The sequence below is a fragment of the Triturus cristatus genome, chromosome 8 (genome assembly GCF_964204655.1).
Source record: "Triturus cristatus chromosome 8, aTriCri1.1, whole genome shotgun sequence".
In the NCBI taxonomy this organism is placed as follows: Eukaryota; Metazoa; Chordata; class Amphibia; order Caudata; family Salamandridae; genus Triturus; species Triturus cristatus.
The window spans coordinates 263216471-263237582 of record NC_140591.1 but is presented as its reverse complement, the minus strand read 5'-3'; the positions used below and the strand labels follow the sequence as shown (position 1 = coordinate 263237582).

The 21112-nt window shown below is 39.2% G+C and overlaps 1 protein-coding gene across 7 annotated transcripts in view; it reads right to left on the bottom strand.

Annotated features, from left to right (window-relative positions):
- Positions 1-21112, bottom strand: part of GRIA4 (glutamate ionotropic receptor AMPA type subunit 4) — an 829275-nt gene that overhangs the window by 76019 nt on the left and 732144 nt on the right. For all 7 annotated transcript variants that reach the window (XR_014967667.1, XR_014967668.1, XM_085621467.1 and 4 more), the window contains exons 10-11: positions 1482-1688; positions 282-652 (exon numbers count right to left, since the gene is read on the bottom strand). Coding sequence is in view for 5 of the 7 variants with exons in the window: in XM_085621467.1 (XP_085477593.1) it covers positions 282-652; positions 1482-1688 (578 nt within the window). In the remaining 2 variants the exon portion in view is untranslated. The remainder of the gene's footprint in view (positions 1-281; positions 653-1481; positions 1689-21112) is intronic.

The following is a 21112-nucleotide window of genomic DNA, read 5'->3' as shown; positions in this document are numbered from 1 at the left end:
CCTAAACATTTTCTACTCCTTCTCCCATGAACTAACGTCAAACAAATGAGACTGATAACAATATAATATACTGCTAACAGTTCTTAGAGGTTCTCCTACTTCTAATTGGTTTACCAATGTAAGTATGCTATTATTTAATATTTTAACAACAGAATGAATTAAAACAAACAGAATAACAATGACAATATTTTACCCTTATAAATAAATCCAAAAGCTGGTTATGTCATGTGCTATTCAACGTTTACCATATAATGCATCAGCTCAATTGTGAATTTACCAACCTTGGTGAGATATCACATCCTTGTTGCATAAAGGCACCCAGAGAAAACCAGAGGCTGTTGAAGATTCCGAATTCGTTTGGTGGCTGGTCACTAGGCCCCTCTTTCCCATCTTCAGGCTCCTCTGTGTGCCATTCATAGGGGCTGAACCTGCTGACCAGGAACAAGACTACACTGACTCCAATATAGGCAAAAACTATACACATCCAGATCTCATACGCCAAAGGGTCCAAAAAGGAAAACACCCCTGGCTTTGACTTCTGGGGCTTTTTGATCATTATGGAGATACCCAAACTCATAAAAGGCTTAGAAAAATCAATAACTTCTTCTCGCACAAGTGTAATGGTCAAAGGGGCCACTGCAATCTCTGCTTTCTGTAGAAATAAAGAGAAGATAATATGCTTTAGAATATAGAACCATAGTGTTAATTGTTATTTGAAGGTAAATAGAAAGAAATACAATTAAATATTGATTGTAATGGTACTGGATAAGGCATGGTTATAGAACTGCTCAAGCCAGTTAAGTTATTAAGTTAAACAGCAATTGTAAGCTCTGGTCTTCTTGTTGCATGACACTTTTGCAAAAGCTAACCATGCTGAACAAAATATAGTAGACTTCATTTTTCAAATACTAGAAGAAGATGATTGAGTGGCCATAACTGAAATTGCAGAAGCAAAGTACTCTTGTTCATCTAGGAATTAAAGGGACTATGCACATCGTCAATTATTAAGAATAATAAATTAGAGATTTAATAACTATAATGTTTTCTCTATGAATTCAGATTTAATTCTAGTCATCCAATCAACTACGCCATTGTAAAGGAAAGCAAACATGTAGTTTCTATTTTTAAGATTATTTCAGCATAAAAGTTATACTGATGCTCTATGAGAGCTGGGCGTGTTTTCTCAATTTGGCTGACTCGGTGAGAAATAAATACTTGAAATTCAACCACACCTTTCGTATACATTAAATGAATGGGACATTTCCAGTAAGGTCCCAAATGCAGGGGTTTTGTACTTAAAAATACAAAGCTTGGAGATCATCTTTAATATCAAAGTATTGTGTGGCTGGTGGCAAAACTGAAGTTCTCTTAAGCAAAATAAAGATATACAGAAAATGTATTGGATAATGCACTGCACTTTTCCTAAATCATACAGCATATTTCTGAAAATATAATCTTGGGTGAAGTTTAATCCTACTTACTCCATAGACTAGCTCTCCCACCATTCCATTCCATATTTTTGTTTCAGAATCCCTCGCTCCATATTTTCCATCAGGAACAATGGCAATTTTGTACTTAAATCCAATGTGTTTTGCTATTTCTGATGCAAGATCTACACAGTAGCCTTCAAACTTGTCATTTCCTTCAAAGGTCTCATGGTTTTTCTTGTACATGACATATGGGGCTTCCTATAATGAAAGAAGTATAACTGTAAAGAAGAAACATACAGTATGGGATCTACTTAGTTACATGTGGTAACACAGATTGTGTATTATGTTTATCATTCAGAGAATGGTTACCAATAACACAAGAACGTCTATGTGTAAACACACACATATATATGCATATATATGTGTGTGTATATACATATGTGTGTATATAGTTATACACATATGCTTTTATATGCATATATAAACATAGAGTATAGATATGTAACATTTAAACTCAACCTTCACGAGAACACATTAAGATCAACATATATGTGAAATGTATGTTCACTTACTACAAATGCATACCTTAACATATTGCTGACAACTGTTAATCAGAGAGCAACATTAAACAAATAAGATTTAAAAGCATATTAGGTTGGTACATATTATTTCTAAAATAATCCTATGAGAACCACCATGATAAATGTACTATCAATGGTATATGAAGACTGCTATTTTTACTATTTTTAGGTGTATATAAGGTACAAGCCAAAGAAAATATTTATGTTGCGTAATTGAGAAAAAGAGAAGATTGTATTACACATTTATAAGAAATTAGCTTCATTGAATTGTATTTATAAGTATGCACATACACACTCAAAAGCAACACCTGTGTGTTGTGCACAAAAGCATTTATAATTTTGTAGTAAAACTTGGAGAAAGTGTCCCAGCTGTTTGCAAATTACAGTGATCATGAAAATCTTTACCTCACCTAGTGTTGCTATATTTCATACATTTAACATAAATCAACAGCAATCTCAATTTTAAAAGTATAGGCATCATCAGCAGGGACAAATAAGCGATTGGAAACCAACTCCTGCAATGTATTTTAAGACTACATCTAATTTCAGAGTGTATCATCTGTGGCTGTTATATTGACTCAGGCTCAGGAACTGCCTATGTGCAATTGAAAGTGCCACCTCTGACAATAAATGAAGTGTGAGGAACGAGGATATTTTTTTCTAAAATACAAAAGAGGTGTTTTTGATAGATCATTTGGTTTGTTAAAACTATTTAATTTGTGCTTGGAAGATGATAACATCCATTTTCTTCAAATGGGTTCTTGTCAGCTGTGAAAAAGTGCTCTACTTAGCAGTTCAGGAAGGTCAAACTGCACCACAGATAAGGTAAATAAATATACTTTGTTGACACTGAAATCTAGTACTCCACCAGCAATATGCTTATTATTAATGGGTATACCTGTTTGTGTACTACCATGATGTTAGGACTGACATGAAGTTTGTATTTATCATGTTCAATATTCAACATCATGCTGAATGGTGTTGAAGCTAATGTTTTCAGATAACAACAAAAGCACTGTATCATAGTATGCTGATATACGCAGGATGGGTACATTTAAACAGGGATTTTGAAGGTACGCTATATATCAAATAGACAGAACAGAAAAGATAAATAATGTAATGGAGCAGGTCCACTTGATAACTTTAGTAGTGCACGTTAACAATTATATTTTACTTATATCTTATAGTCTGTATTTGTCCTAGATGATGTCAATATACTTTCACATACATCATAATGCAAATAACGTTATAGTACAAAAATTATATATGGAGAAACAATAAATATGTACATCCTTTAAGACTCTCAGTCAATATTTCAAATGTGTTTTAGAAACTACAGGGTAGAGTGCAATAAGTTTACCATAGAGAGGAAGCATTCATATTCTTCCATGATTCCGAGCAGATGCAGTAATCCCTCTTATTTCCCTATGCCTATAAAGTAGTTGGGGATAAGTGATAGGGTAAGGGTAAATATGGGATGATGAAACACTAAATCCCCGATCACTAGGGGCCTGCAAATCCCACATTTGTTCCCAAAAGTGGAGGATAATTTGAATGCAAATGAAAGTTACTGCATCTGGGATTTGCAGCTTGGAAGTCTTGATGCAAATCACATTTGCCAATCTTAAAAATACAGTGCTTGAGCAAGCAGGGATGGGAAATAACATGTGCAACGTGCATGCTACTCTGCATTCCCATAACTGGGTGCGAATTGCAGTCACACATTTGCAAACTCTGCACTGTTGCACATTTGCGAGGGAACAATTTGTGCCTAAAAGATTAGGATAGGGGCGCAAGCATCTTCAGCGTGGAGCACTACTGTATGTAAACCATTTTGGCTGGATGAATGTTAACATCATAATGAAAGAAAGGATATCAAACACTGGAAAGATTGTAATAAGTATTGTCTATAAAATAACCAAGCATGAAAAGTGTATGACAGGAGTGTACTATGTCTTCAATGAAGCTGACAGTAACCATGAAAAAGGAACTAGATGTAGAAGTAGCAAGTATTCTGATTCGTTCATTTATGCATTAGAATTTGTGTTTGGTGGTCTGTAAAACATACGTAGAAAACAGTTTACAAAGCCAAGTAATGATGAAATACAATAAAATGAGTTTAGTAGAATGAAAGGATAGGAATGACCAAGTACAAACTGTTTTAGAGGAGTTTTTGTTGTTTAAAAAAGTGTGTATGAGATGAAAATGGGTTCCAGAGCAAAGGTGTGATTAAGGGAATTCTGAAGAAGCTCTGGAAAATAGTGACAAAACAAAAATAATTGGAGCAAGGAGAGAAGAATAGGATTAAAGAATTTTGACAGTGAACAGAATGGATATTTTGCCTCTGGTGCTTGAACAGCTCTCTAGGCTCTAGGCAAATGACAGCAAAGACACTTGAGATCAAACTGGGGGGGAATAGAAAAGAGAAAGATATGGGCAGCAACACATAATGAGAACAAAAGATGGACATACAGACTGTGAGGGGAACAGTGGTTTGAAAAGGTAACAAAGAGAGAATCAGTATTCTGCATGACAGCACATGACAATAAGAATAAGATCTTTTGTGTAGGAGAAGTTGATAAAGAGTGGGATTTAACCAAGGATAAAAAGCTGAAAGCAATGTGTATGATATTTAGAAAAGATAGAAGAAAAGGAAAAGGATGTTGGAGTAATATTAACATATTGACCATTGAGTTATAGGCGTGAGGTGGCCCTATATTCCAGAAGAGGGATGAAAAGTGGAGAGAAGTAAGAGCTCAGAAGAGATGAGTTTTGTTTTAGAAGCAGAAATTTTAGAGAGTAGTAAGATGTCCAGATTTGACTAGTACACAGGATTTATGAAGTGCATCATTCAGGCATTGCATGCAAGAGAAAGACGCAGTTGATAGCAAAGTAAAAGCCAAAGGGAAGAGGACTAAGTAAAGAGCCTAGGAGAGCCCTATAGAGGTTAGAAAATAAGGTACAATAAGAGGCAGATATATTTACCAAGTATGTTTAAATAAAAAGTAAGTAAAATATTCTGATGCCAATTCCTGAAATGCTCATAGAGGAGAAATTACTAAAGGGCATATAGTGCAAATTGCTTTAAAAAACGGGGCGATCAAGCAAGACAAAGTTGGAAGGGTACTGTACTGATGAGTACTTTGAATAGCTTGTGATTCCAATTTCTGTGGAGGGAGTAGAGGAGAGATAGGAACTAAAGACTGAGATAAGAAGATAACTGTTAGAAAAACTAGTAATGGATGAATACAGAATGAAAAACCAAAGGGAATTAAGGAAGAGCAAACATATATGTCATGTGGCACAGAGATGTGGAAACAAAAAGGGTAGGGGAAATAAATTAGGATGAGAAGGGAGATACGGCCCATGAAATAGAATGCCACATTTGAATGATGGACACATGGAGGTCAGAATATGAAGATTATTTTGTCCAATCCTAAAATGAGGCTGTTGCCTACTGTTTTTTCAAATGTCTATTAGCATGAGCTAACAAATCGCAAAACATCAAGCTATGTTAACTTGTGTGACATATTTTTTTCAAGCATGATAAAAATTTTCAAAAAGTCTAAATGGGAGTAAAGCCTTACAACCCTTGTACATTTTTGGTTGTTTTTTTGTTCAAAGCAACATTCACTATTTCTGCCAATCCCCATAGGAAATACCTAATTAACTCCACAGATGTTTTCCATTTCCAGAGTTGAAAAACAATTCAACATAGTAAATGCAATTCTAAGTAATAGTTAACATCATAATCCCGGATGTGTCCATATCAGGCAGCATGACAAGATAATCTGCAGTTCATGAGCTTATCACCAAAATCAAATCTTTTTGCGCATCAAAAACACTTTCCAACATGTACCTTTACAGAAATGTGTTTCTGCACCTGCACCTAAGGGGTGTACCAAAATAAACCACTCATTCTGAATGTAAATCGAGAGGCACAGAGACAGGATTTCCAATCAGACATATACTTAACTAAGTGAAAATAACCACCTACCTGAAAGCCTTTTTTATTTGAGAAAATGCGGATAAGATGGGAAGGAGATCTGCAACAAGCTCGGCTGCTTACTTCCATCAGAAGATCAAGGGCCTCTACGACAACTTCAACGACCATACACCTGATCCCAAAACCACTCCATCCCCCAGCAACTTCAGCCAGCTGACCATCTCCTCCTGGACCCCAGTCACCACCGAAGACACTGCATCGACCATGAAAGGCATCCACACAGGAGCCCGCACGCACCCCTGTCCCCGCACATTTTCCACAGAGCCGCCGCCGCCATCGCCCCCGAACTACGACGCATCATCCACGCCACCCTCGAAACCAGCATCATTCCCGATGACTGGAAATGAGCAGAAGTCAGACCCTTACTCAAGAAGCCCTCAGGAGATCCCACGCACCTCAAGAACTACCAACCCATCTCCCTCCTCCCCTTCATGGCAAAAGTCACAGAGAAGACTGTCAACATCCAACTAACAAAATTAATTGAAGAAAACTCCATCCTCGACCCCTCCCAATCTGGATTCTGCAGCAACCACAGCACTGAGACCACTTTACTCACCGCCACAGACAACATCCGCACCCTCCTCGACCAAGGACACACCGCAGCCCTAATCCTACTTGACCTCTCTGCAGCCTTCAACACCGTCTCCCACCGCACACTCACCGCCAGACTCCACAAAGCCGGCATACAGGGAACCTTCCTTGACTGGCTCCGCTCCTTCCTCGCCGGCAGAACCCAAAGAATCAGACTTCCACCCTTCCTCTCTGAGCCCATGGAATGCAACTGTGGAGTACCCCAAGGATTGTCACTCAGCCCCATGCTCTTCAACATCTACATGGCCCCCCTCGCCGCCATCGCCAGACAGCACGGACTCAGCATATTATCCTACGCCGATGACACCCAGGTCATCCTCTCCCTCAGCAAGGACCCCATTATGACCAGACTCAACTTCCAGGAAGGAATAAAAGACGTCATATCCTGGATGAGCAGCAGCTTTGTGAAGCTCAACTCGAAGAAGACATAGGTCCTTGTCCTCAGACCCTACCCCTCTGCATGGGACAACTCCTGGTGGCTCACTGCCCTCAGCAGCCCCCCACCCCCACAGACCACACCCGAAACCTTGGCATCGTACTCGACACCTCCCTCTCCATGACCCGACAGGTCAATGCTGTCGCCTTCACCTGCTTCAACACCCTCCACACCCTCCAAAAGACCTTCAAATCGATCCCCCTCGAATCAAGGAAGACCGTCACCCACGCACTTATAACCAGAAGACTGGACAATGGAAACGCACTCTATGCCGGGATCAATAAGTCTCTGCTCCGCAAACTCCAGACCGTACAGGACACAGCAGCCAGACTCGTCCTCGGCATCCCTTGACACGAACACATCACCCAGCAACTGCGTAACCTCCACCGGCTCCCCGTCGAGAAAAGATTAACTTTCAAGATACTCACCCACGCATACAAATGCCTCCACAACTCCAGACCCCAATACCTCAATGACCGAATCTCCTTCCACGTACCCAAGAGGAACCTCTTATCCGCCGACCTCGCCCTCCCCGAACCCCTGCGCATATGCAGAGCAATAACGGGTGGAAGAAACTTCTCCTACATCGCGGCCAAGACCTGGAACGAGCTACTGATCACCATTAGACACGCCCCCACCCTGAACATCTTCAGGAAGACTCTCAAGACCTGGCTCTTCGACTGACCGGAGCTGCTCCCCCCTAGCGCCTTGAGACCCTCACGGGTGAGTAACTTCCCTGATTGATTGATTGATTGATTGAAGAAAATAATGTAAAGGACAGAGGTGGAAAAAGACCTTATAATACCTTTTGGAACTTCCTCAAACTTCTGGGAATTGTCTTTGATAGATTTAGGAATGTTTTGCAGGTAGTTTCACCATGGAAACGTGTAATTATAAACTTACAAAAAGTGGAAAAGAAATTAAATTCATACATAAATGCAATCCATAGTGAAAAGTTTGTTGCTCGTCGAAACCTGGGAAATCAGTGCAAGCCCTGTTCCAACTAATGCTCTATTCTGTCTATTTCAAGCACAGTGGGCCTGATGCACTAAGACATTTTCAAGTTTTATGATAAGAAAATTGCTGGATGTATGCCTCCATGACATTCACTAAAGGCTATCTTGAAGGTGTGGATCTATTTACTACCACATAATATTACTCCACAGTAATGTAATATTGTGCATGGCAAACCCTTGTAATGGTTGGTGCATGGGTAGATCAGGGCAAGGCTTGCCTAGTACATTTATGAACACCTTCAAATGTCTGTTTGTGAGTATTCTCAAACTCCTCTTTGGCCCTTTTCCACCGTTGATTTACACCAGTTCAGAGATGGAGTGTATCCCTTTCTAGAGTGGGAAGGGGAACATAACACCTCCAAACTATGTGCTGGTATTTGGGTAGGGTATCTCCAAAAGGAAAAGTATTTTCACCAAGATGAAAACATATTTAAAAAATGTGCAATTGTTCATAGATTCTAGCGTCCCATAATACATATTTGCGCTGTGTACAATGAGTACAATTCCATATTGTGGGAATACAAATATATAAAAAAATCACATGACTTTCCCAGATGCACATCAGAACAGCGGTGTTTTGCAAAGCTTTTTTGGCATGCTACTGGTACATTTTTTAATTCTCTAAAGGAGTATATGTTCAATTGTGCATAGCAATTCATGCAAGGGTGTAACTTTCCACCTGCAGCCATGACCAGGATTAAGGGTTTGGAATAAGACTTAGGCCTTCAGAAGCATGAGAATTGTTTTGACTTTCAAAACAAATGGAACTCTAAGACAAGTGCAAACTTAGAATTAGACCACACTAGTTGTATTTAAATATCTACAAGTTAGTTAAACAACTAACAGTATTAGTGAGATGTCTTCCAACATTTTTATAAGCAAAACCTCTTTCACTATTTCAGTGGTAGCTTCCCCAAAGTATAATTTTGCTCAAACTTATTCGACATGACTGTCTCTCAAAATAACTTTAAAACAATGTATATAGTCTCATTTTCATTAAATTGTTTTTTTATTTAGAACTAAACATTTTTTTAAGCATGTTTCAGACAAAAATATTTTTACAAAGTTCCATAGCACACCTCATTTTGTGACCCTTTCCATCACACCCCTAATTAAATCTACACGGGCCATAGCAAGTCCTAAGACTCAATTGAAACAGTCAGAGTATGAAATCCTTTTAGGCATCTACACCATTTCAGCTCTTGGTTAACTTTTTATAAATAATGGGTAAAGAAGAGGTAAATGATATTCATTCCCAAGAAAATGGAAAAAGTATAAGCCAGATTTGACTTTAGAGGAAGCATATTAAAATGAATGTAATCATCCTGGAAAGAATATGTTTAATAATATATTTTTCTTCCTTTCAAGATTCTATTTCGGGATGTGCAGCTAGCTTGTTAGCTTGCATAGTGAACACTTCTTGTCAGTTTCACAGAGGATGAAGAAAACTCTGAAACCCAGTAATGATATTCAGAAGATCTACAGAAATGTGTGAGCTTCCCATGAGCAAAATATGCATTAAACACTGTGGTGGTGATTTACTATGACAGTAAACACGGATTGCGTTAAAAGAAATTATGGACTGGCTCCACTATTTAGGTATAAAACTACCATCTCGCCTAGTATGGAATATTATATCCCTTCTATTTATGAGCTGAGTCTTGGAAATAAATGTCAAGGTTTATTTTTAAGGCAGGTTGAGCAACTATACTACAAAAAAATCAAATTAAGGGTAGTCACAGATGCTTGGAAGGTTTGGAAATCTGTATCTAAATATTTATTGATTCCAAAATACTCGAAATATACCCCCTTATGGCGTAGTGCAATTATACCTGTTAGTCTTAACGACTCTACCACCCATAGGTGGGAACTTTTAGGTATTAATACAGTGGATGATTTCTTTGGTAATGACATCACTTTGTCATTTGGACGGTTACAACAGAAATTTAATGTTCCTTCCACTGACTTTTTGAAATACCTGCAGGTGTTTACAAGCATTCGTGACCGGACGCCCAGTATTAAATTGGATGACATTAAGCTGTTTTCTATTATTGGGAAACATTCCACTAGGATTGGCACTTTTTATCAACTGCTGAACCAAAATACTCCAGATGATTTAGAACGGGTTGAACAGGCCTGGGCTATAAGATTAGCTAATCCAAATGTTGATGTTGATCTTTCCCTGGTTCTTTCATCCGAGCTTTTTATTCCCTCGAATCTTAAAGCCCAATATTACAGAGTTCTTTATAACCTCTATTTTACCCCCGCAAAGCTATTTTCTTGGGGTCTTCGGGCTGATGATAGCTGTCCGAGATGTAATCAACCCCAAGCGAATTTAGTACATATGTTTGCAAGCTGTCCCAAATTAGATTTATTAAAAGCTTCGTTCATGGGCTTTTGGAACCGATTATTTGGTCACCATATTCAAGACTCGATAACTCTTTATTTATTGGGACATGATGAATCGCTCGGTCATAATATGGAAGAACAAAGGATACTTTTTTTGGGTACTGCTATTTTTCGTATTATTTTAGCTGCACGGTGGAAAGACACAGATTCACCTACTTTTCAGATGTGGCTTAGCCGATTTTTAGCAACATACAAACAGGAGCTTTTAATTTATAGCTCTAGAGGTAAAAAGGCCCGGCTTCTTGGGGCCCAGATTTGGGCTCCTATTTCTAAATGGTATTTAAAACATAGATCTAATGATCCACCTCTTTTGAACTAAACAAGTTATCTGCTGGGCTTTATATTTGCTTATTTGTTTAAATTTTGATTTGAATCCTTATTTCAGACTTGTTATTGTATTTCTATGTACTGTTTGACGTATTATGCTGTATGAATTTTGCTCGATTAAAATAAAAAAAAAAATAAAAAAAAAGAAATTATGGATTTATACTGAGTTGGCATTGATACACATTACCTAAACATGTTTTGTGCATATAAGTCTGCATGTGTGAGACATGTAACTGAACATGTGAATATGACAATTTGTATACATGGTAGAACTAAAACTACATTGCTGTTTTGTCAATATTTAGTTCAGATAAACTCCACCAAGAATATGAGAGTGGCTAAGTATTTTAAAAGTTCAAATTGTGGAGAAAGTGGCTTGAAAAGATATTATAATCTGACTGTTTTTAATTGAGTGATAGCCCTTAACTTACATAATTAATTTTAGTAGGAGGAATGTTGAGAAGAGTTTGCCATGAGAGTGTGAGTTGGTATGAATGAAAGAGCCTTAAGCATAAGAATCTTTTTCTTAATATGGTTAGATTTGAACATAGTAAAACTACTGCTGTCCGAAGCTTATTCATTTGACATATTAAAATGAATAAGTAAGACTCTATTGATTGAGAGTTCTCTTGATTGCCAATAATGTAGAATATATTTGTACAAAACTAATGACTGAGAAAGTGCTCAAAGAAAATAATGCAATAGTATTTCATTATTAAAGAGAATGAAGGGATCTCCCTAACATTCCTTTGGATGTTTCACTAAAAAGTAAATAAATAAACAGCAGGGAGTCATTGCAATAGGATGTTAGTACCAATCCTCCGTCCCTATAACTAGGATCAGTCTTATCTACACAAGCCAACAAGTCTATCTTGTGTCAAGGAGTTTGAAGTTGCTCATCAGCTCTGCTACTCCAGCAACAGAGTTGTCACTACACCAAGTATAGAAAAGCCAGACACACCAAGTTGTGTATAGAGATTTTATCCTCTTGTTTCTATTTGGATATTACTACATTTTATGAGAAGGATTTTACTAGGTTGTTTTGATTTGATAGACCATTTATTCCACAACATGTGATCCAAACAATAACATAATCTATGAATTGGGGGGTTTATATCCAGGTTCTTGATGATTTGATTCGATATTCCAATGAAAAATGCTGAAATCTTTGGCATTTATAAATGACATGCAAAATTGCATTCTGTCGTCTGGCAATACAATCAGGCCTGCAATGCCTGAGTATCTGTAAAAGGATGTGCTACTATTTAAATTCATAAAAGCTGAGTTTGGGGTAGTCCTTTTTCATTTTCATTATGGTGTCTTCTCTTACAAACATAATTGTAATTAAATTAGTGGCTACTATGTATGTACCATCTGACATGCAATATCAGATCATAAATTAAATAGCCATGACAACAAATCAGACATGGACAAACTCAAGACAGCATTAACACTTTAGCATACAATAAAGCAAATCAGTGTCATGTGGAGACATCAAACATACCATGAGATGATACACGTCATCACAGCTAAATACAACAGGTTTACAACCTGCTACAAGAACAACTTGGAAGACAATGCAATATAAAGTAATCAGGGTGTGTCAGGTAATATTTTTTTGAGAGCACATGCCCTCTTCTCAGAGTCACAGAATTAATTATGTAAGTGATCAGAGTGCCTTCCCCATGATGAATTGTGGGGAATAGTGTCAGTGATAATGCACATCTACCTCACCCAGTTGGGAAACCCATAGAGTCCTTAGCCCGTATCACAAATAATATCATGGCAATGGCGTTATAAACTTGGATTCAAATATCTGGAAGCTACGAAATTCCCACAACCATTGTTTTACATTGAAGACACTAATCTATCTCTGTGAATTTAATTGCGATACGCTTTCAGCTGCATCCTTCCAATGCTACGAACATAAATGAGATGGTCAACGATTGCAGGATGCAAGATTCTGTACAGTGCCTTACCCTTTACCTGTTGATGTCCTTCAACAGCCAGAATAGTAAGGGTCTGTATTCCAAAGGGGGTCATATTTACTAATACTTATTCTCTCTTTGATCTGTTTGGTCCAATTTATCCTTGAGGTGGCTATTAGAAGAGGTGGGAATAAATAATGGCATAGTTCAGGTAAGTAATCATAAAGTAAGGGGTTCAACAGTAGGTACATTAAAAAAGGAATTTGAACTATTCCTTACTTTGTGGCTAACAGCTTGGTCCTCATGTTTCAGAGAAGTAAGCAAACATTTTTATTGATCTGGTGATGAATAGGTCCATGCTAAACAAAACATCAAAGCTCAATGGTGGGAATGGCCAACGAACATATGGAGCTGTTGTGGTGTGCTGCTCCCAGAATCAGCATTTACAGCACCCCAGTCTGCCCGCACTAAAATGGAGAAGGCAAGACTGTACTGATTGAGGAAGTGAAACCAAACGGGGTGCAAAAAGCCATGGAGCTGAGTGTGGACCCTAATTGTCTAGAGGCATGGTGAGTCATCTCCCATCATGAGCAGGTTACATGCACATGCAGAAGGACTCGGCTCACATCGTGAGATATCCTGGGGCCAGCGGTCGACTCAGAGGTGCAGTGATGCCTAGGGAGAGGAGTAGCTCCGTAGATAGGAAGAAGGAGAGCCAAGTGAGGAATAGCACAAGACAGTGATTTTGCCATGGGGAGGCCGGGTGCACCCACAGAAACAGAAGAAGGGCAAGAAAGGTGCTCGTGTCCTGATGGAGATCAGCAACACCTACACACTGCCGGAGGTTGTGCACTCAGATGCCTGGGGAGTCCTGCTTGAAGGTACAGAGACTAAGGAGCCAGTGATTGCTGGTGGATTCTGGCAGTCTATACAGGCCAATTGATGGTTTGCCGTGCCTGAGACTCAGACAGAGTAGAAGTATTCCATTTATGCCTACCCTCTCTTTACTAGCAAAGAGACACTGACCAGGCCAACTTCAAGGGGGTGTCGCCATTTAATAGAAAGTTTATTTTTTACATGAGGGGGCACCTACCTGAGTGAAGAATGTCTGGCACTGGCAGAGCTTAGGGGAACGCTGGACATACTCCAGGAGCCTTGGAAAAGAAACAGGATAGGAAGAAAATTAATCGAGACATGGTGGGTGTCTCTCCGGTGGCATTGGCTGGCCTTGTGATTCAGCCTTTAAAACTGCTGGAAACTCCGTGGCTGCCCTCCCACAAAGTAGGAACAAGCTTAACTGGTCTGAGCAAACAAGACCACATGTTGTAGGAGAGGTCTTATAATGCTGTGACTCGATGGCGGATGCACCCACAACATTTTACGAATAGAAAGCAACAAACCAAAAGCAACTCTAGCTCTAACTTGGACAGTAGTGAACAAAGGGTGCCTAGAACATGGCAGCAAAAAGAACCAGAAGAGATACCTCAATTAAAGAGCTGCTAACCACCAAAGAAGGAAAAGTGGACAAAGGCAAGAAAGTAATGTCTTCAGTTAGACAATCGACAGAGTGAGGGGAAGGTCAAGAGTAGGTGATGTTCATCTTACAATATTGTTTCACCACTTTCTGAAGGAGATAAAGGACGAGGTAGAGGCAATCATGGGTTATCTGAAGGAGAATCAGAAAGACATCACTGAGGATGAGAGATGATGACCTGGAACACACAGTTGAAGTTGGCTCTGAAGAGCCTCATCTTGTGGGGGTCAGAATGGTGAGCCTAGATGAGCAATATGATGAACAAGCCTATAAGCAGGAAGACTTAATGAATAAATGCTGGAGGAACAATAATAAAATTAGAGGCATGCCTAGTGGGGCAGAGGGAGCAGGCACCAAGGACTATGTGCAGCAGCTGTTACAACACAGTTGGAGCCGGCCAGATGATACTTCCATTTGAATTAACAGAGCATATCAAGTCGACACCTAGGGGCGCTAGAGAAGACCCTCCGGATCTAATAACGTGGGCTCAATAATTCAAAGAAAAAGAGATCATGAGCTTGTTTTAAAATAGTGGTTCAGTTGACTTTGACCGTCATATCATTCTCTTTCATGACACAGCATCAAGCACCCTTCAATGGCCACAAGAGTTTAAAACGATCACTGAACTCCCATGGTGCCACAACATGCTGTAACAATAGCAACTCCTGCTCAGGCTGATTTGTTTGTGGAACATCCAGAAACATATCATCAAAACAGTCAAGGATGACTGTTCCGTCTTGGAAATCTCTGAAGAAGGGACCTCACATATGCAGGTAGAGTCAAGCCCCAAAAGGGACCCCAGAGTCAAAACTGGACAGCTGTCCGAGGCTGTGGGTAGCACTGGTCGCTCTCCAAAAACAATATAGAACAAGCCAAGCAGGAAGCAATAAAATAAGTGGGTAGATTTACAGATGAACCTTTCCAAACTGGTAAGGACTTAATGGTGGCCCCTAAAGCATGAGGGAAGCAATGACCTCCAAAAGGCATAACTGATATTAGCATGCAAATTGGGTGAAATTTGGTGGGTTCATAGGGCAGAAACTGGGGTGGGGCTAAGCTCTGGAATTGTTCAAGATGATCAAAGTTGGGCGGACCTTTGGGGAAATGTAAATGTTTTTTGATTTACGTTTTGGGTTTTGTAGCTTTGTTCAATGCTATGTAGGCATTTGGGTTGGGGACACTGAGAGGATAGTGGGGGAAGGGGTGGATAGGGGTTGTGACAGGGTAGACATATAGCCTGATGCTCAAGTTTGGAGCATTACGGAGGAAAATAACCAACAGGGTGGAGTCTCAGGATGACACTTTAATGCTGTTTCTGCATACCTAACCATATTGGATCAGGGTAGACAGTGAGGATAATTGTTAGGGACCTGAATTCACCACAAAAGAGGCTGGCATTCTTCATCGTCTTATGATTCACTGATGTGACATCTGTCTACTGCATGAAAACCATTATTTGAAAAATGATTCGTAGAAAATTAAATCCTAGTATTTCCCACACAAATTGTTTTGGCACCTAAGGCGTGAAGTGAACTGGAGCAACAATTTTTAGGGACAAGTCTTGAAAACAAATATAGATAAAGTGGGTAGAAATCTGGAGATAGAGTTTCAAATAGGTGGGCAGACCTACACTATAATGTCTGTCTATGCACCTAACAATAGACAAAAACCCTTCCTTTAAATGTACATTGTTAAGCTATATGATCTGGCAAAAGGTGAACTCCTGATTGGTTGAGACTTAAATCAATCATTAGATCCAGCAAGGAAGCATAGGTAGCGGAAGTGTGATGAGGGAGATTGGCCCCTGTGGGCCATGCTGACTGATTAGAGGAGGCGGGACTAGTGGATGGGTAGTGACACTTTCAAGCAGATGAGATAGATCATACCTTTTACTCAGCAGTCCATAAAACTGATGCATGACTACACTACTTTTTTCTGCCTACCAGATTATGTTCATGCATTGAACACGTCACCATTACAAACATAGCTATATCTGATCATGCACCAGTCAGTATTCACCTGTGCGCTTCTGGCCATGAAGCCTCTGTGCACAGATGGCAGCTGAACATATTTCTGCTGTGAGATCCAGAAATTAGAGAAGACTTTGCTCAAAAGATCAATGACTACATATTAGACAATGCCAGCCCAGACATCCCTGCTGGAAATCTGTAAAATACGCTGAAAGCAGTTCTGACGGTCAGCTTAGCTCAGCAGTATCTCACATGTGAAAGACCAAGGCTAAGGTGAGGCAAATGCTGGAGGGTCAATTGATAGAACTAGAGAGAAAATAAAATGGCAGGGTAAAAAACATCTGGCGGCAGATGCTAGCTCTAAGTGGTCAAGTGAAAGTACTGGAATAATGGGTAATGAGCAAAGCTAGTATTCAGCTGGCAAGAAAGGGAGAAATAATTAGCCTCATTGATATTTACCCCAAGGAAACCTCAAATACAAGATCCCAGCATACTGGAAGCGCACCTTAGATTAACAGGCTGGTAAAGGCAGTGAGAATAAGCCCAATTCATAGTTTAAAGAAGGGGAAAGCGGTGGGGCCCAGCAGTTATTCAGCTGTATTAAGTCATCTTGTTCATCTCTAGCACAGTTACCTACCAAGTTGTGAAGCTGTATTCTTGGAGAGAATGGGGAAAAACTGATACAGTTAAATAAGAAGTCATAATTCTTATCCCTAAGCTGAGGAAGGACGTTTGATGGTGAATAAAATAACTCTATGGCATACAAGGGGCCTGTAAACAATGTGATATTTAGCGTACCTGATAAAATCCAACATGTGAATTTCTTGGGTGCCATACATATCACCTGATTACACGTTTTTGGGGAATACCATACGGTTTTGGTGCTTACCCCACCCAAATCCACAAATACAGGTCAAGACTGGGAATTTCCCCCGACAAATATCAGCAGGCTTGACTTGTCAGAATTTATCAAGAACAAACTACAGGGGTGTGATAATTTTCACACAACTCATAATTCCACAAAAACAGGATTGCACAGGGATGGGAATTTAACCCCAACCTAGTAAGGAGGGTATATATCTGGAGCAGTGCCACAAACTGTACGAGATAGTTTGTGATTTATACATCTCCATCCCATCACAGGATTGTTGTTTTCTTTTTTTTTTGTGTGGAGTTTTATATAGCACGAACTAGACCCGAAGATATCAGAGTGCTTTAAATGAGCACCAGTTACGTTACACACGGACACATTCATTCTTGTTAGGCACGAGGAGATTGAGTGATTTGCCCAGAATCACAGAATGTTCAGCGTCCTGCGAGACTCGAACTTGGTTCCCCGGCTCTGAGGTCGACTGCCCTAGCCATTAAGCCACATTCTCCCCAATTTAGAGAGCTATGGCAACCACGCTACCCGAAAGTCCTTCAAATCATACCACAGAGCTATACAATATTGATACAGAGGTACTAAGGTGGTTTTCCCTCTACAGAGTATCGTACCCATACCAGGTTCCCAATGGGCACTCCATCTACCGGACACGCATGGCTGCACCGAATGTAACATGTAGATCCATGACTTGAGAAAGACTTTGTGTTACTGCTGTATCACCAGAGGGAAGGGATGTGGGGTGGTTGGCAGATAAGGGAAGGGTTGAACCTATTTGATAATAGCAATATTAAAACCTTGCCAGCCAGTGATGATATATGTAACTGAAAACATATATGAAACTAAAAAACTCAATAGGTCTGCGTCCCACACAACTGTAGGGATTTACAAACCCTGATTGACATTTCAAAATAATTTTGATTTATTTGGTGTTACTCAGTATTATTTTGTGATATCACATCAATTTAATACTAAGTGGCATTTGTTGATATTAGCAACCACTGATGTCCAAGCTAATAATTCACATATTCCACTTATTATGTGATGTATAAACATTTAATAGATTAATCAATAAGTGGATTTAAATATATGATATCAGAGATATACAGTAGGTTATCGATGCGAATCATTCGTAATGCTATCAAAGCAAAGGCATCAATATTCAAATTAGTTTGTCAGAGATAGACATGCGTATTAAATTCATATAAATATGTTATTATGTTGATCATTGCAAATTTCAAAAGAGAACAGTGTATGAACTGAATCACTGTAATGACAGTGGAAAGGGGTCAGTAGATTTGCTCTAATTGGCACACCAGAGCAATGGCTCAGCCAAGATTCCTGATGACAGTAGCCGCGTTTTTAAGGAGTCGTTTACATAAAGACTATTACAAAACCAGCATATTAAAGCTAGCACAAGGAGAAATGTTATTAGTAGAATTACTGCATCTGGGGTTTCATTCTGTATAATGGCAATTTGTTCTATGAACACTAATAGTCTTATAACAATCATTTGCTATTTTCCAAAAATTCAACACAACTTCAATTTTCAGTGCACCCTTCTAAAATGAAGGATGCGCTCTGTTGATGAATTCATGTGTCAAGACAATGTGCTATATTTTTTTATTTCACCAGTGTTATTTTGTGTTGTCCCAACTGTGACCACGATGTTTGGTGGAGTTGCTCCTGTCCTGAAATTGACCAGCAATATAGATATGCTGATGTTATCAAAATACAACAAAAAACAGGTTGCACACTCACCTCTGCAACAGGATTTCATTCTGTTCCGTACTGCATAGCGTTTCATACTGCTTGCTGGCTGAAGGATTTATTTCCTGTGTGTTGTCCAGCACCCTAGTTGATTGCTGCCTAATTAATTAACAAGAATAGAAGACACACTAATGTCCTCCCCATGTGACTCAAAGAGCGGCAAACAGCTGGTTTTCAAGCATTAGCATTTGTCTTCGCATTCATTCTTTGCCTCAGAAGGCCTTGAATCTCAAGACTTCAAGGGATTGCTGCCTTGTGTAAGCTCCATACATAGCAGGGCAGACACACTTACAATGTCAGCATTGTGTGCTGCATACCTGGGGACTATGGTACTCAAATCTTTCTCTCTGCATTTTGGTCTTTGCAAAATGAGACATTAGACTTTAGGACTGCTGGTGTGCTTTCAGGTGAAGGTCATCATTCCTGTTGGTGACTCTCTGAAAACTTAAGCAGCATGGTAGTGTTACTGATGCTATCTTCATGAGACACAGAAGAGAGGCATGTACTGGACGTTGTACAAAATATATTTGTAGTATAAGTCATTCTTGGAACAGTGCTTCTGATAGTATCTTTCCAAAAATTGCAAATCTTCCATTCTATGCTTTATGCCATCTATGTACCATTTAAGAAATGCTAGGTAAGCAAGAGGGCACTTCAATGCTATTCTCAACACAAGAGGTGGAATAAGAGGATGCTCATATAAAGTCAAGGGTTTTGTTAACCATTGACTATCTCTAGTCAACTTTGTGAAATATGCTTTTAGAATTTGGGTGAGAGCACCGTTGAGATATTGTTTAGAAATTTCTATCGTGGAAGAAGAGCACATACACACCCCCACGGCAGGGACAGAGGTCAGGAGAAATTACTGCATTGCTCTGATGGTCACTTCACTTTGTCAGGTTATTTTCTTCTGTACCAAATACCATTTATTTGTGACAGAGTGCTCTGTAATAAAGTATGGTATACTAGTATATTGTATGGTGGAGGCAAGTGACGAGTGTTTGCTACTTTTATGAAACACCAACGCCAATATTGACTGATCCTGCAATCATCCATAATGCATTGTTATAATCTGGCACAATGACCCTGAATTCTGTGGTGAAAAGATACATGTGACAACAACGTTAATGATGTAGCCCCCCTTGCAAACCTACAGCAGATACCCAAAGTGACAACATTTACAAAGATTGTTGTTGCACTGTAGCTGAAGTCAACTCTGCTCCATAACACAATCATGATCTTTATAAAATGATTACAGATACAGATTTTGATTGTATTCTCTTTGTGAATTCCTGGTTAATGGATGTCCATTTCTACATAATCTTCTAACTAATTCCATCTGTCTAATGAATTCAGTGCCGGGAACAGCATAGGATTTGCCATGTTATGTAAACCTTATCTAAAGATGCCCAATGCTATAAGTCCCTTGCAATTTAGAATGTATGGCAATTAAAGTAACCCTACCCTGATGAGCCAACAAAACATGGTTTATCCACCCACACTTATTTATTCCATGCCCATCTGACTTTAATCATGTACTTACTGATAAAGACTGTATGGAGAAAGTATGATCTCAATTTCACTACTGGGGATCCCACAAGTTCCTCCTCCCTCTTCCTTTCTAACAACAACAATTCAATGAAGCCTGCTACATTTCCTTGCACTCATATGATAATGTTTCCTATAAAGCATGTGATGACAGGCAAATATCAAAGGCACGTTAAAAGTAAAACACAAATTCTGGGCCCTAAAGTTTAAAAGGGAAAAAAACAAATCTAATCCCTGCCATACATACGTCATTCTTTAGCTTAAAAGTTTATAAGAACAGTTCTATGACACCATTTGCAGATCTACCAGAAACTGTAAGTGAACCAGTTATCATATGTTTGAGACCTCTGATGCTAAGCATGTACACTGTTTTATTAAGGGTAAAGGTATATGGGGTATTGCTGTTCCCAAACAATTGGCTGAAAAATAATTCTTGAGAATCTGTTTGGGTTTGTTTCAGTCCCCAACCAATGCCTATTTATACCTTATTCAATAGTTATCTTCTATGAACATTTCAAATACTGTTACTATGTCTCCTCTGCTTTTGTGGCGATTAGGTTGTACCAATGAGCATGTTGGTTGTACCCAATTGTTTTAAATTATGTATTTAAGCAAGCTGGTGTAATGGATTTAGTGTATGCAGGGGAACGTGTAGTTGATGAAAGACCTGCCTCATGAACATT